This window comes from Taeniopygia guttata, chromosome Z, assembly GCF_048771995.1.
Source record: "Taeniopygia guttata chromosome Z, bTaeGut7.mat, whole genome shotgun sequence".
NCBI classification, from domain to species: Eukaryota; Metazoa; Chordata; class Aves; order Passeriformes; family Estrildidae; genus Taeniopygia; species Taeniopygia guttata.
Genome location: NC_133063.1, coordinates 53967380 through 53985126, shown reverse-complemented (window position 1 = coordinate 53985126; position 17747 = coordinate 53967380). Strand labels below are relative to the sequence as shown.

The 17747-nt window shown below is 36.6% G+C and overlaps 1 protein-coding gene across 1 annotated transcript in view; it reads right to left on the bottom strand.

Annotated features, from left to right (window-relative positions):
- Nucleotides 1-17747, bottom strand: part of ITGA1 (integrin subunit alpha 1) — a 70491-nt gene that overhangs the window by 23988 nt on the left and 28756 nt on the right. The window contains exons 3-10 of the mRNA XM_002194999.7: nucleotides 15800-15912; nucleotides 14805-14893; nucleotides 14601-14715; nucleotides 13822-13949; nucleotides 7796-7944; nucleotides 5960-6110; nucleotides 4216-4381; nucleotides 703-776 (exon numbers count right to left, since the gene is read on the bottom strand). Of these exons, the coding sequence (XP_002195035.2) occupies nucleotides 703-776; nucleotides 4216-4381; nucleotides 5960-6110; nucleotides 7796-7944; nucleotides 13822-13949; nucleotides 14601-14715; nucleotides 14805-14893; nucleotides 15800-15912 (985 nt within the window). The remainder of the gene's footprint in view (nucleotides 1-702; nucleotides 777-4215; nucleotides 4382-5959; nucleotides 6111-7795; nucleotides 7945-13821; nucleotides 13950-14600; nucleotides 14716-14804; nucleotides 14894-15799; nucleotides 15913-17747) is intronic.

Sequence of the window (17747 nt, the reverse complement as noted above, 5' to 3'; positions counted from 1 at the left end):
ATTCAACCTGTCTTTGAACACCTCTGGGGTGGGGCATCCACAGCTTTTCTGCACAATCTGTTCCAGGGCCTTACATTGCTCAATGTAAAGAATTTCTTCCTAACATCTAATCTAAACCTCTGCTCCTATAGTTTAAAACTGCTCCCTCCTTGTCCTATTGCTAGCTACCCATGTAAAAAGTCATTCTCCCTCCTTTTTATAAGCCCCTTCTAAATACTAGAAGGCTGCTCTAAGGTGTCCCTGGAGCCTTCTCTTCTTCAAGCTAAATAACCCACCCCATATCTCTCAGCTTGTCTTCACAGGATAGGTGCATCAGCCCTCTGGTCATCTTTGTGGCCCTGCTCTGGAACTCTTTCAAGTTAAAACGCTGCCCCTTGTTTTGTCACTAAAGGTTCTAGTTAAAAGTTTTTACTCAATCTTTCTTAACATATTTTTAGGGTATTTTCCTGATAGAAAGTGCTATGGGAACACTAAGTTTAGAGTTCATGTGAAGTATATAAGTACTCTCTCAAACTTTTGGTGTTTATAAATGTTCTTTACATACATTTTACAAAAAAGGTAACTGGATCACAGGACACTCCAAAACCTCCAACAGCAAACAGGACTATACAAAGAAATCTGAAACACTTATTACAAATTCACAGAACCACCAGCAAAAATCTACTTTGCAAAATAACTTCTAATTTCAAACAGTTTTTTTACCTGAGAATAATGAGCACTGAAACCAGCTTGAGACATCTCCATTTCAAAAGAGGAGGCTTGCTGGTCTGTTGTTGCTATTGAACAGAAAAAAAAAAAGTTTCAAAAATAAATTTGTTCCAATCTAAAAAAGTAACTGAAGAGTGTTATGAAAACAACCATGTGATTGTAAAGGATAGCATAAATAACTATCATCTATTCCATGACTGTAGTTTGCTATAGAGTTTTATAATAAACACAGAAATAAAGACCTGTGTTGAATGCTACTATTAAGTACGGGAATTTCCATTTTAAGATCATGTCTCAGAACTTGTCCAACAAAGTTTCTGGACTAAAACTGACCAGATTTGAACTCAGGCTGATGGTAAGTATGTTTGGAATGTTTGATTAATATGGTTAAGCCATTTTCCACTTGAGCTAAGTGAACAATAAAACACCAGCAATGTAACCCTGGCCTTATATTCAAGCAACTAAAGTTTTGTAGGCAGCTGGAGGAAGTTTAAATGAAAAACACTTGATATTTGTTTGAACCTTTGCAAAAACAACAAGGAAAATCTCTGCTGTCCAAGATTCATAAGCCTCAGCGAAGTGCTCGGGAATGATAACCCTGCCCCAACAATTACATGAAGATCTGATTCTCTTAAATGACTTTGTATAAAAAAGTTATCAGGTGATTTTGTACTAGCTTCAATATCTTGTCAAGTATAAGTTTAATATGCTAGTTATTAAACTTTGATGGGCTGTTTTTCTTCCAGGTAAACTTGAAAATATCAACAGGGAAAAAAAATTCTGCCTTTTACTCTACTTAAAAGAAAGATAAGTAGCCCTTAATAGTCAAGGACTATTTTGCCATTCTAAGTGGCCAAGGGAACTATATTCTGCATGTTGATTCTTCCTTGGGAGCAAGATATTCCAGCAGGCAGTAGAGGCAAGCTATGAAATCTGCTCTGATACTGGTCCAGGAGGAGTTCACAGTTTGCTACCAGCTGAGAGCTGCAGCAAACTTTCAACTGTGTGAATGAAACTGAGCTATAGCAAGCCATGGTTGCATGAATTTCAGACACCTGGACTATTAAATAATACTGAACTTTTCATACTCAGCAACCAAACCCCAGTGGTTGCTCCGAGGACATAGGAGGAAGGAGACATGATCTCAAATACAGTGTTTGACATACAAACAAAGACTATCGCGTTTCACAAGATGTAGCGGCTTTGCTAAGTCTGAACAAGTCATTTTTAGGCATAAAACTCTTAAGCTGCACATCTGCTGATAAACAGTATTTTCATGCAGCAAAGGATACTCCTTAATGAGCTGAGAAAGACAGAATTCTCACAGCCTGAGGCAGAGGACAAAGCTGGTACTGTTGGTGTGTGCAGCTCAAAATACTACTTAGATAATGGCCCTTAGCCTAACTTTCCATTCAGTTTTAAACTGCCAAGCATCTTACAAAGGATATTTTGTGAAAAAACATTTGTGCCTGCTTATGGGTTGGATAAAACATAAAATTGCTGTTAAAAGCAATGTCCATGCCATGAGACACAGAGGCATATGAAAATGATTATGTGTAAAAATTCACTGGCTGTCAAGCAGGAGTTTTTGTTGGATTTGATTTTTAAAATCTCTCCCAAATTTTCTTCCAATTTTTTAAAGAACCAAAATTAAATTAAGAAATCCAGGAAAAAAAAATCAAATTTACTACTACCCTACTAGCAATTTAAAGAAGCAATTTAGATTGATAATTTAAACAGATTCAGATATCAAATTTCAACAGCTAAGGTTCTTGTGATGCACAGAAGCTACTATGTACAGAGCTGATTAATCTCCAATTAAACACACCCAATAGACTGGCTTGTCAAAAGCTGCAGGGTAAAGAATTAATGCTTGCTTCCACCACCAGAAAAATGCATGCATGGACACAGTTGTGAATCCAGAATACAGCTGAAAGGTTTTGGGACAGGACAGGAAGCTATGCCTAAATCGATTTAGTCAGTATTATCTAGCTCCAACCCACTGGAGCATCTTGACCTTGCTATGCTTTGAGAAAAAAACTAAAATCCTCTTTTGATTTCTATTCCGATTCTCTTGCACAAAAATTACATGATTTCTGGGACTTAGGTCGAGGAGGAGACATTTCTCATCTCATATTGCAGGAGTCTTATGTAGAAATCTTAGTGCAGCTCTGAGTTCCTACAGAAAATCTGCAAACCAAGACACCTTTTGGCAGTAATGAAATTAATTAGATTATCAAAAACTCAGCCATGTTAGGTCTTAAATCCTTTACCTGTTGTAACATTAACTTCTATATTCATTATAGCTAATAGATGCAACTAACATTTCATTCTGACAATGAAGACAAGTATTTTTCTCACTTTTTTAGAAGTAAAAAGGACAAATTGAAGACCAAGTTTTCAACCTCTGTTTGAACAACTATATTCCCTCTAAAAGTATACTTCCTAGTACACAGTGACTTAAGAAAAGAACACCCTATTCAATTAACTTTGAAGTACTCAATGGCCCTAAATAAGCTAAACTTCGAGCTTTAGAGAGATTAGCTTCTCCTCAAATTAATTTGTTGCAAAGCTGAGGAAACCAAATAGTCCAGAAGGTAAAAAAGAACATAAATTATATTTAATAAATTTTTATTGCTGGAAATATTTAGTAATAGCTGAAAACATTAACATTTGGCCAAACTAAATAATACACTTTAAAAAAATCTAAATATGTCTGAGAAATACAACTCCAATGTCAAAAAATGGAAAATAATTTCTCAATTTTGTACATTCAAGTCAATATTTTCTTTTGTTCCGGCTATAAACTACACTATTCAAGCTACTTGAAAAGTTGAAGTGTTGAAAAAAATAGTCCAAATAGATGGATGTTTTCTTTGTACTACACGAATCCCTTCAGAGTTGGCCAGTATAATTTATAACTAATAAACTCTGTCTCCTGTTACCAGTAGTACTTGAAACAAACAGTTGTTTGGGCAGTTTTGTCCTGCTTGGAATGTAAGCAGACATTATGAGAGAATGACTTTTCTGTGCTACAATCTGAATACTGTGAACCTTCCCAAAGAAAAATCATCTCTTGTTAACTCTATACCGCAAGTCCATGCTAACTTGTATAGCAAAATAATATGCTGTAATTAATAATTAACCAAAAAGAGACCCAAAAATTTAGGCAGAAAACCAGATGATCACAGGGTAATTGGGGTATGATCTGGTAATGTTTTTTACCTAAAATAGGGCAAGTTCCTATTTATCACATTCAAACAATTCTGGTTACTTACCCTTTTAGGCTACTGTCTCCACAGGCTCTAACTCCTATGCATGTAGTTGCATCTGTATCTACTATTTTATGTCTATTATGAAATATTTTTATAACCAGCATGGAAGAAATAATTGCATAATAAAATTTACACAGCACAATGCATTTTCAAAAGAAGGTAAAAATAGGTGTTCTTCTATTTGTTTCAGTTGTAATGCAGGCATAAAGGAAAATTTTAAATAATGTCATACCTTCCAGGGCAAATATTCTTTCTCCAAGTGCTTCAACAATGGTTAAAAGAGCTAATTCATCTGAGACATTGAAAAAATGCTTTTCAGTAGGCTTACTGGCAATTGATTTTATTTCCTCTACAAATTTCTCAGTACTTAAATTTCCTCTGCTGTAGCTGCCAAGAATCTAAAGAGAATTAAAAAAAAATCAAAGAAACAAAAAAAAGTCAAGCATATATTTCATAAACTGTTTAAAAGGATATCATTGAGGTAAGTTGTCAGGAAATAGTGGAAAATCATATCTGACCTTAATTTTTTTTGTTAAAACCCCACTCAAATTGATTTGAAGCCATTTTTTCTCGAGGAGAACAGAACTGTGTGATGGCTCAGTTGTTGTTTTGAAAATACCATTTGACCGGAAACAAAGCAATAGTATTGCTATCCTCAACTGTACTTTTCACCACTTCTTCACAAAATTGTAATAATTCATTCTCTGATTTGTTGAAGTAGGCCATAATTTTGGGAAAAACCAACAAAACACTTCCCAACCCAGAGTACAATTACACTGGCTTCTGCATAACCACCAGTTCTTATGCTATACATGCAACTAATGACAAGTGGATTAGGCATAGAATAGTTCTTTATTCTGTGGAGATTTGCCCTACAAATACATATAAGAACAACACTTCCATTCAGTGTTGAACAACTTCAACATGATACAAGACTTTAGATTTGGTCTGCAGTTTTAACAACACTGCTGTATTCAGAATACCTCAGAAAAAAAAAAACAACTCATTTCTCTTAATTCCTAGACAAACAGACATTTTCATATGAAAAAGGGCTCTATAGACTAAACTTGATTTGAGAGGAAGACAAAAACCAAATTCCTATGCTGTAGCATCTCAGCCCACTGGAGCAATTCATATTTGGTTCTAAACAAGGATTTTATTGCTAAAATTGTTGCAGTGTCAAGGACAACTTTTTCTTTAGTTATCTCTAATTTTATGAAGAAAACCACCAAAAATCTGTGTGCTGCTGGACTCAACTTTTGGTATATATCTTTCTGTACATTAAGTATAACTTCTTTCTTTAAGTTTTATGGTTTCATACCACCTTATTTTACCAAAAAATAAGATAGCAAAACAAAGAAAGATAGCAATGGAGAGGCAACAACCCAATGTCCCTTCAAAATTAACAGGAGAAAATAGAAGATTTGTGTATAAAATACACAAATATAGGGGAATATTTATACCAAATCCATAACTAGTGTTTTCATATTTCTTGATATGGGCTAGCCTCTATTCTCATTCAGCTACTGTTTGCTTAGCATGAAAATGACAGCTCTAGAATGCAAGCATACAACAAAGACATAATGAACAAGTATTTTTTTATGGCTTACATTTGTTTTTGTTTTTTTTTTTAAATAGGTAATGTTTCCACAGAATTTGTTTAGAATTGTATTAGTTCCTTTTCTCAGCATTGCTTTTAACAAAAATTATTTGATTTAGAACTGTCCCTCAAACTCTTCCTCCTTTTTCCTCACACAGACACACACTTATCATCACACAGAAGACAGACAAATTGCTTTTCTTATATGCTATAAAATCAGAAAGCAAATTTTTAATGTTTTTTTTCAGCTTCTTCCACTCTAAAATAATTACATTTCCATAAAGATTCTGTGAAATGAACTTCTAAAACTGAAATTACATTTAGAAAATGAAACATGCTTTTTACATTCTGAATTTTCCCATTAAATTTCACTTACAGCAATAGCAAATCTCTGAATGTTTTCATCTTCACAATCATCAATCACTTCTTGTAATCTATAGTTGTCATGTGATTCCCCATCAGTCACAATAACCATTACTTTTTGCACTCCTCTTCGTGCACCGTGAGCCTCAGTAAAAGCTTCTTCCCTAAAGGGACCATAAAGTGTTTTGGAGAAAGGCAATGTCAGCGTTTAGCATATGCATCATATTTGCATGACCAACCATAAAATACAAGATTTTATATTAACCAGGAAGCAGGAAATGGAGATTAATGTTAACGATGAACAAATACAAGCAACTGCAATTGGAACTTACATGACAGTTCACAGCCAAAGTTTCACAAGCATTCATTCATCATTCACTCACTTAGAGCAACAGCCAAAAATACAAAGCTGAATAGTGAAAAATTCTTCCCCTCTACAAATAAACTTCTGGGACTTTAAACCAGCTTTAGGCATCTCAAAAAAAGACACAGCCAACACCTTACCTTTCCAAAAACCTATGTAGAAAACCCTCACCTACTTCCACCCAACAGTAGCACTTCAAGTGGTCAAACAGTTTACTCAGCTACCAGCACATCTCTGCATACCAATGCTAATTAACACTGGGTGTCGGGGAAATAGGTTGCAGGTAAATGGAAGGAGATTGGGGCACCCACTTGAATTCTACAGTTGCAGATGGACAAACAGGCTCTGAGGTTTTGGTCAGCTGTACTGGACCTAACAAGGCAAGGCTGGATTAGGGCTCTGAAGGAGAAGGAAGGAAACAGGGCATCCTCTTTTCAGAAAAATACCACAGAATTCTAGGACTGGCCACATGAGTAAAAGCTTAAATTTACCACTGAAAATGGCCAAGGGGGGATGACTGTGAGAACAGAGGAAGCTTTTGATGATAGTTTCTGTATATACAAGCCTTCTGTAGTTCGTGGTACACAGGGACTTTCTGAACTAGATGTGGTTTCTGAATATTTGGCAACTCTCAACTGGCTCCGCTTTCATGAACTTGTTTGGACTCCTCAAGCTTCTACTTGTATCTCAGGAAAACCTTAATATATAAGAATTCAATTGTACACCACATCAACAAAACTTTGGTCAGATAATGAAATTGTTCATCAGAAGGATGTTGCGTGTTTCATTAAATGGTTGTTTGCAAAGAGTGAATACAACCTTTTGCAGAATAAAAGCACGCTTTTGTGATGGAAGAAACAAACCCAGAAAAGAAAAGAGCTACTAGGACAACATTGTACATTTTGAAATTTTCTGAGAGATTTTACATTTACTGTGTGTTCTATGAAAGTCAGATTTCATTTTTCTTATAAAAGAAACATTTCTAAATATTGCTATTGCTACAACAGGTCTTTAATCTCCCAGTGACTGGAAACTTCAAAGGCTTAGGACATAAAAATTTTAGGCCTTCTGACAAGTGTGGGCCCAAACATTGTAATATTCAACTTCAGAATGAAAACAAATTAACATTAAAATTCTATTTTTTTATTTTGCTTTTCCTCTGAAAAACTTGATTTTCTTCATCCTTCTACATATACAGTAGCAGGATGAAGAAAATATACCTGCTCTATGTGGACATCAGATAATGTCAGCCCCTTGCTTAGGCCTACAATCTTGCTCCGTATCTATTATATTTTCCTAATTCCTCCACTCAGGTGACAGCTGCCTTTCATACTCAGTTGCTCCAGGTGCTGGATAGAGTCTGCTTATCCATCATAAATGATGCTTGCTTAGCTAAAATGAAGTCAGATGTTAGCATGCCATGTTTTTAACACATAAAATCAGAATCATCACCCTGCCCTGTTAGTTTCTCCCTTGTGTGCGTACCTGGCCGTGTCTATTCCCAAGGCTGTCATGGTTTGAGTGCCGCCCCGCTGGCGTATTCTCGAGGCTGCAGCCATCACATCTTCTGTTGTTGAGTATGTATTCAGATAAAATTCATGGACTACAGTCTGTCCATACTGAACAATTCCAACCTGAAACACAGAGTTCATGTTTGAAAAGAACTGCCCTTAAAGAAAATATCCCTGCCCCTTGTAGTAGGGTAAATGTCTGTTTGTACTTACAGCAGGGGAAGAATTGAACTCTTTGCATTTCCCTCAGGTTGAAACACCTATATGAGTTTGAGCAAGCCTAACTAGATGACAGTCTCATGAAACATTTTGAAGTTTCCAAATTGCTTTTATTAGAAACTGAAATAAAGTCAAAATCTGTCTCAAGTCCTTGGTCTTCCTGGCTTGAATCTGGACGGGAGCTCTGCTCTCCTCTAGGCCAAGCAGACCAGTGCTGCAGCCATCAGTCACAACTCCTCAAAAATGTTTTCCTTATGGCATACAAAGTCATGGGTCACTCAAAACTCTCTTCATTCCACTCAAATATAATATTCCTACACCCCATACTTTATTTTCCCTAAATTCAGCCTAGAAACAGGAAGACCCAATTATTCTTGTCTTGATGAAGAGAGCAGGGACATCCATTACATGCATGTTCTCCCAGCAGGAGATAAGTTGAAGTATCACCAGAGGGTAAAACATGAAGGAAATAGTAGCTTTGGGATGAGGGAGGGTAATGCAAAGCCCGTAGATGACCTTAGCAGAGCAAGTCTTTGTCTGGAAGATCAAAACATGGGATTGTGCAATAAGCACAAAATGCTTGAGGAAACCTGCTGCAAAACCAAGAGTGGAATAAAAAGACGAGCAATATTCTTAAATATTAATTTATTTCTCCCATTCATCTCTGTCAGTTTTAATATTTTGGCAGGTTCCTGACAGCTTTTACTAGGAAGAAGCCACACAATGTTCCATTAGCATATTTCAATTTTACGTTACACATGGCAATTTATAGGTGTTATTTCAGATAATGCAGTATTGCATGGCATTTATATCTCACTCATCTATTATTAAACGCACTCTAGCATAAAGTTATTGAAGATGGGATGGTTTTGCCATCATATTACTTTAGAAGTGGCTTGGTATGTACTTTACAATTGCTTTACAGGGTTTTTTTTTAGGTATTTTCATAGCCCTTCAGATTCTGCTCAACATTTGTTTACTTGTAGCAGAAGGGTTAAAATTGGATAAATATTTCACAGTAAATATCAATAACATGATCATAAAATTACAGTTATAAACGATTATGGGACTATAATTATATTGGCATGTGATAGCAAAATCTCTGCCACTGAATGTCCATATCTTTTTGAAAACACAGTCATATCTGTAAGAACTAATGTAGACTCAAACTTATAACAAGTTTCTGCCTTTCAGATATTTGTCTCTGAAAAAAGACTTCTAATAGAAGAGGTATGCCCTCTTCTATCTGCAGCAGAGAGAATGCAGAGGCTGCAATATTCCTGTGAGCAGCAGGCTATTGACCCTGTTCAGTGTTTACAGAACCGACCAGGGCACACTGTCTCATCACTCAGAACACTCATGTGGCACTGAATAAATTACAACCTGAAGATGAAATTTTTAACCTGTTCCCTCCAAGGCAACTATTTTGTGGCATGCATCTGAAGTGACACACCACATTATCTGAATAGGATGCTGTTAGTCTTTTAAAAAGACTGCTGTGAACTGGTAATGAACAAGAGATTTGCATCATGATTGATTTTCTGGAGGAGGAGTACATGGCTTAAAAATTCCAGTGCCATGCACCAATTGTAGCCAGAGACTATAGTATGCTGGGAAGCTGTTTGGTGTGGATTCACGTCTCCTTCTCTGCAGCTTTTGAGGTACCAATAATGAAATAATCTATTGACTGCTGCCAGTGTGAAAAGCATCTGCCAGTCTTTCATGGTTCTAGAGACCCATGTTGGTGTTGTCATTTTCCTAAAAAAAGATTACAGGCTGACATTGAGTTGTATAATTTCCTGTTTGAAAGGAAATGTCCATGATCACAGCAAGTACACATTTTGAGCATTTCCTTCTCAGGAAGTGAATGGGAAGAACATCTGAGTCTGAAAACAGCACTGTGCAGCATAGCTTGTAAATCAGGAAGGAAGGGGGGCATGTGGTTATCTTATAGGATACAATTGTCATGTGCGACCCTTCCTAAGCACTAGCTTCGAAAATACTGGTCATCATGTTCTACATGTTCTACATAGTCCATGATATCAAAGATAAAACATTCCTCAATAAAAGGTAACAAAAAGTCTCTGACAAAATGCTACTAGGCTCCATGTTCCAGCCTCCTACAGGATCACAAGATGATCACCTTGCAAAATTAATGTTTATAGTTATATTCTATTAGACAGCAATGAAGGTTTGAACTTTTGTAGCCTTTTCATCTTATGAAAAATTGAAAGTGACACATCTACCATGATGCAAATGTGCCTTTATGGGACTTCAGCAAGCCCTAAGTATGATGCTTATAGGCATCATATGTTTTGATTTGCTTGTTTAATTTATATCTGGAAAATGCAATAGTGCTACACAGAAGGACATAATTCTGCTCTACTCCAGAGAACCTATTATTTTTCCCAGCATTACTGACCATAATCTATTGAACATTCCTGTAATTCTTAAGTTTATGTTCCCTTCCCTAGCATTCCATGGCTTTTACATTACACAAGGGAATAATTCTTTAATTGTCCCCAGTTCCTGTGAAAAATGTTGTACAAGAGAACAGGCAAGTGATGGACTGTTCTACTTCGGAACAAAGCGGTTCTCAGGGCTACGATTTATTGTTGTCTTGTTGTCCTGTAAATGAATACAGACCCTTATTTGGAAAATGCATTCTGGCTTTCCCAATAAATTATTAAGCTAATCAATTTGGAAAAAAAAAAAAACAAACAACTAAAATAACAAAATGAAAGGAAAACCATTTGGTACATGAAATCATATGTGAGATTTTTCAGCATTGGGATGTGGAGAGAAATCAGGAATTTTTTTGGATGTTCTGATACTTAATGTAAAAGAAAAGCAGAGATGCCTTGGGAAGCACTAATGGACAATATGTTTTTTCATAAGGAGATCTTTTTAAAGGCATCTGAACAACAAAAAAAAATGAATTCTACCACATTTTGTTTACTTCAAGACACAAGTTACTTGTAAACTCTTGCTAACACCTTTCTTTAATCTTTGTAATATCTCTTAAATACACTTCTGTTCTTCTGAAGACAAAACTAATCATAAGATATGACATGGCATGACTTATCAGTGTACTGATACAGTCCCTTTGGAGACCCAGTAAGGTACAGGCCAAACATCTATAACTGCCTAGGTCATATAATAATGTAAAAATAGAAAATGTCTAAAGATTTCTGAAGGCCTTTCCAGCATAGCTTTGAAGATTTGAAGCTATGCTGGAAGAAGAATTGAACTTATTCAAGTATTCTGCTTTCTTTTTTGAGAGAAATCCACAGAAAGTTACTCATATGCAAATGATTAAAAAACCTACCCCTCCATAGCAAAAAGATAATTATCTCCAAGACAGTTAAAAATGAGGCAAAAAAAGGCCAAGACAAATATCTTGATTTTGTTTCTACTTCTACTATTTCTACATAATTCCTCCTTCTTTTTCTATTTTTCTATCATCACTTTCCATTTATTTTTTTAATCCCAAAACTCAAGATATGCAGCTTAATCATCAGTATGGTGCTGCAGATTATCTGGAGAAGAGAAAGAGGAACGGAAGGAAAAAAATGCCATTAACTTTGACTTTCTGCATCTGAAACTTCAGGCTTCATTTTTAAATTCGCCAAACATGGGACACTGAGCAATTTCTCTCGACTTGTTACAAGTCTAATGACCATTGTTCATTAAAGAGGTAAGTGGGAAAAAAAATTTCAAAAGCCTCTAATCAAAACACAGTTTTGAACAAGTCACACCCAATTTGCTAAGCAGTTATTCTGTAATCACCTCATTCCTTTCCTGTGCAAAACAGCCTTAAGTCAGTGAAAGTCCACTGATTTCTACATAAGCAGTAATAAAAATTTAAATTGGAAAAGTCAATTTAAACAGAAAAAAGTAAATTATTGTTCCTATGCTTCTCTTCTGGACTCCCAGAGGAAAGGGGATAAAAAAGCCTGCTCTGCTCTTTCTCCTGTTTCCTATTGTATAGTCACTTGAACATTTTTTCTGAGAAAGCAGACAGAGTGGGTGGGTGACAGAATATAAATTAATTACTAACTGCAGCTGCAGCAGGGCTCCTAAGCAGGGGGCTCAGAGGAGAGGACAGAGATGAGATGGAGAAGGAGGAAGGTAAAAGGGATTGAGAAAATTCCACTGAGTTTTTGTTGTCCATTTCCAGTTTTTCAGCCTCTCTCCTCCTTATACCATTCTTATCGCCCCTTCAAATGTTTCTGCTCTGTAGCAGCCAGATGCCAAAGCTGACGTCCTCAAGTGAGTATGTGTACGTGTGAGAAGAGGGATGCCAAACTGTGGGCACAAGGGATTTTGTAGGTGGAGATGGGAAGCTGCTGGAGTGCAGGCCAGAAAGGGATCTATTGTGCACCAGCTAAGCCACACAGATGAGGCAGTATTCCAAAACTGAACATAACAGAGGTGTGGCATTATAAAAATTTAGGAGTTGCTGGGTGAGGAAGAGCAGTGAGGGTGCAGTGGAGTTGATTGCCCTGGATACTACTCCCATGAAGACCTTTGGGCAGAAAACAGTGATGATTTCCATGCAGCCAATGCTCTGCTACTGGGAAGTTCAGATTTAAGTATTTCAAAATGATACATGTTTGAGTAATCATCTATTTAAAGGAACAGAAACAATTTTTTCCTTTCTGCTGAATTTGACAAAGTATTTTTCCTTTTTCCTCACAATATCTGAAGAAGAGTGTGTTTAAAGTAACAGGATATGATTGCGATGTTGACAGTTTGTAAGTTATTTTATCAACCAGGGTTCAGTCCAGACAACAGAGGACCTGGGTGGTAACTTGAAAACCCTAATTAACATGGAAAATGATGCATAACTCTTTGCAGGCAGTGATATCCTTTACATCTTCTCACAGTCTCCTTTATGAAGGCAGGAGCTGAATGTTAGGAGCTAATCCAAAATTACAAAACTGCCTGTAGCATATAATTTATTACAGGAGGCCCTGGAAAACCCTTGATTTTGGGAGGTGGAAAATACAGAAAGGAAAGGAAGAAACAGTTTCTTCTGTTGCTGTTAATAAAGATTTTTGTGTTAATATGTATCCCAGACTTAACTGTTTTTCCCTTCCCAGAGTTCTTTTAGAACTGATATTTACATAATCTGTTAAGCAGCGTGTGGGACATATGCCAGATCCTCAGGGGGTAATTGGTCATAGCTCCATTAATTCTGATGGAACCACATTGATTTACTGCAGCTGGGAATTTGGCCCTCTCCACTTATTATATAAATGCAGCTTCTGCCATTAATGACAAGCAGCTAAACAGTCACTTGCTAATTAGGATCTCAAGGTTTAAAAGCTGCATGCCCAATGTTCCAAAGTACTAGGAACACTGCTCCAAAAAGATTACAATCAAAGGCTGTCCAAACCACGCATGTGTACTTCAGAAGAGCAGAAATGACCTTTGTGCAATGAAGTACAAAGGAAGGCAAGAAGGGGCTGTGGAGAGGAAGGAAGTGGGAAAGGACAGTGTTCAAGCAGCCTCACTTAATGCACTTAACTTTTGTCGCTAGGTTAGAAAGTTTGTTTCTCCAGACTGCCTGAGCAGTGAGAGGAGGGATAGTCTTCCTGACATTGCTGCTTGATGACTGAGTACTGACTTAGTTGTGGTTTCAGCTATTTTGCTTTAGTATCCTGCTGCTCTAAGTTCTCAGAATTGAAGAGGTCCATAGATGACACTATTATACCATTTCCTGTAAATTGTTTTTTCTTCTTAAATTAAAAAACCGTAAAATATCTACTATGTTACCTGTGTTTGCTGAGGACCTATATCCATGTTTCTCAGGAGGCTGTTCAGAAAGTCTGTGACACTCTCCCATGGATAAATGCTGTTGGACCCATCAAGGACTATGACAATGTCCAACTGGGTTTTACACTCTGCAACACAAATTGTCACATAAGAATTGACAGTAACAAGGATCAGACTTCTCTCACAGCTCCACCTACTTCTGTCATTAGTAACAAATGTATATCATTCTGCAGTGTGGATGAACTGACATGCTTGATGCCAAATATCATTGTTCAACTTTTGCATTGTATTTCACACGGCTTGTGTTCTCTTTATCAAGAAGGAGTTTTATTGTAAGCAGAAATTTAAGAATGGAAGAAGATCACATAACTGGAGTATCCCCCTACTTTTGCCAATGTCAATCTATTCTACAAGCTTTTCAAAGGACCAGGTCTTTAAGATTTGTATGTATATTACTAAACTGGGCTTGTATTAGGTCTCAGTATGCCGTCATTATTTAAAAGGAGTCTTTTGGCCATAAGTTAAAAACATAAGCAACTATTTTTAGCAATTGTGTTTGGATGTTACATAGCACTGTAATGATTGTTTATACTGAGATAAATTCCAAAAGTAGGAAGAATTTAGGTTATATACAGACAATGAAAACATTTACTTAACTTGGTAATGCTGGTAGCTAAGTTAAGCAGTTCATTTTTTTCAGTATGCCTATGTGTATACATTTGTCTTGTTTGGCACTCTTTATTTTTGGACACACGGGAAAATTCCTGCAGCATGCATACCTTGCACAGATGGAGCAATGGCCTCAACAGTTTCAAAAGTGGAGCTGACATTAGAACAAACTCCAGTCGTGTAATGCAAACGTCCACATTTATAAGCATAAAGTGGTCCACATGCCTTTAAAAAATAAAAAAGGGTGAAATGTTTTTGTTATGATATCCGAGAAAAAAACAGGCTTTCAAAATTAGCAAAAAGTCCTTTCTTACCAGAAATCCTCCTTTTGGGTTAGTCACTAAGGTTGTTCCAAGAGTCATGTTTTCTTTTACTTCCACGACATTAGGAACTGAAGTAGAAGCTATAAATAGATTAAAATGTTAAGTATTTGGGAACATGAAAACAAAATGTTAAATTATATATCCCCTAGTATGGAGCTTCCAGCTTCTAAAATAAAACCCAGACTGACACTGGTTTCATCAAATATTTTAGCACCCTTCCCCCTCATTCTTCAACTGCAACAATCAAGAAAAATTTCTGAGACTGGCTTTTATCCCAGAAAATTTGTCTGGGTTGCTGTCTCAAATAGTTTTCTTGAACCGCAAGAAAATAAAAAAAAGTAAAAATAACAGCACAAAGAAAACAAGATACTACTATGCACAAAGTTTTGTTGATTAGGGAAAAAAAATTTGTTTTTTACCTTGTCTTGCTATGACTGACTTAATAGCTTTTCTATTTGTTACTATTATGTTGCATTACTGACATTTAGGTTTTCAAGGAATAAAAGGAGATAAAAAATATATATAGCAGGTATATTTAGTGACGTTCATATTCAACAGGAATTTCCTTCTAGTCTGCATCAAGTATCTCTTGACTTGACCAAAAAAATTATTAATGTTTACCTTTGGCATATTAAGATGCATCAGCCTAGTTAAATTTTCATCAAAAGATTACTGATGGCATTATGAAGGCTCTTGGCTTCAGAAAGCTTTGGAAAAGGCAATCCATGAAATTACAATCCAAGACCTTCCTGGCTCAATGGCAAGGACTGCCAACCACAGTCAATTAAAGTCAGTCATAATAAAGTTTTGAAAACACAACCACATCCCCATTCTAAAAGTGTTAGCATGTTTTCTACAGGATAGTGAGAAGCCTTAAAATATAATTATTTTTAATGTTACAAACACAACTTCCTTCACATTTAGCTCTGAAGGCCCAATAAATTTTCACTAGAAAAGCTGTGACACAGCTTTATTTCCTTTCGTACCTGGTAAATTCAGTTTTATGCAGGGTGATGTGCTGTCCCTTCCTACAGGGCATTTGTAGACATCTCCTGTTCTTTTCTCAGGTTGGCCAACTAGTGGTGAACCAATAAGTACCCTGCAAATTAAATAAATTACCTGTAATATCTGCTTTCTATCAAGGGATTAAAGTGAGCAAATAAAACTTACAGAGAGAGGACAGCTGCAACAAGCTCCACACTAGCAGTATAGGATGGAGAAAAAGAAAGTATCTATTATACCAGTCCAGATGCAAGAGAAATAATAAGGACATGAGAAGGGAATGTGCCTATATACCAAATTACGGAATAGAATAACACTTAAAAAACTCCAGGGGAAAATAAAAGCAATATAGGTGGTCAGACAACAAATAATACAGAAGGAAAAATATGCTTGTTTAATATGTCCTTGGTCATTACAAGAGCTTAGATGAAAACCTATTTTCCATGCTCAGAGACCAAATGACAAAGGAGACATTACAAGCACTCAGAGGAAGAATTTAGTCTTAGGTAATGTGGAGCAGCACTGTAAAAGACATGTTCTTCCCTGTCATTAATAAAAAAAAAAAGGTTATTAAAACAAATTTTAAACTTGTAAATTGCAGAGAAGCGGAGTGTACCTGACATCCCCTGGGATTTGATCAATAGGCATCAAGTTCATGCCCCTGTGCTGTTCCTTTCTCAGAAAGAAAGAGCCCCATGAAGAGTGTTATGTGGTCTGAAAGGCTATTTTATTTTATCTTTTTGCATGAGGGAATCCCCAAGTTATTGAGAAACAGATGCAATCAGGTTCAGAGACCATTTGATGCTGGAAAGCTCTACTGGTGCCCTATAGGTAGCATTATAGCAGTAGAAAAATTCTCAAGGCTCTTTTGTATATTTTTAACTGTCAAGTACATATTTTCTGCTTTAAATATTGATGTGCTGAAAGCTTGACAACTTACAGAAGCTCTGAAGTTCAATTTCAGAGATGTCCAGATCTAGCACACTAGTTTATATCACTACTGGTAGATCCACCACTTCCAGATCATATTATTGCTTGCTTTTGAAAGGTCTCAGGACTGCTTACAACAATACAGCTTACTTTGCAAATTCCCAGCTCCTAAAACAGATTCCATTTCCTGAAGGTCTAAATTAGCTCAAAGAAGGTCATTATTCTTATTCTCTCATGACCCTCATACAAATGTGTATTTAAACATCCTACAACTGCAGCAGTCAAGAACTAGCACATTCAAAAGTAGTCTCTGTGGTTTCATTTCTCTGAGCACTGTATTGCAGTGGTGGTCAGACTCTCAGAGTCTGGCAGACCCAGCACATGCAGTGGTGATTGCTCACCATGGAACAGTCTGGCCTGTCTGTCACACAGTCTCCTGCTGTCAGTCATTCCTGCATGCGGCAGGAGTCCCTAGGCTTACCAAGAATTGTCAAAAAGGCTCTGGGAAAACCAGAGACAGCTGCAAAGAATGATAAAGATCTCTTTCCCAAACCTTTTGCCATACAATTGTTATTTCAGTCCTCCAGCCCAGTCATTAGCCTCTGGGATTTAACAAGGGAAAAGCATAGGCAGGTGTTTATCAAATGACCAAGAAGCAATGACATGGGTGAGCATACCAAATTACAGCCCCTACTTAGAACAACAGGAAGGAAAAAAGAGGTTAAGATAAAGGCTCCAGGTCCCCAGTGCAAACATATTACCAGTTGCAAGACATACTTAGCCCTCCAAAAGGAAAGGCGGGGGAGTACTGTACTAATTAATATTTTGACAGGTAAATCTGAATTAAACAGATTTAAAAAATTCTACCAACAGAATTAAAAAATTCAGTGTAGACAACCCCTGACAGAAAACTTTAGGAAAAAAAAAACCCTTAATGCAGAAGTAATTTCATTGTAAATACATTGACAGGAGAAAAAGGTAAAGATTTCATTTGGTAAATGG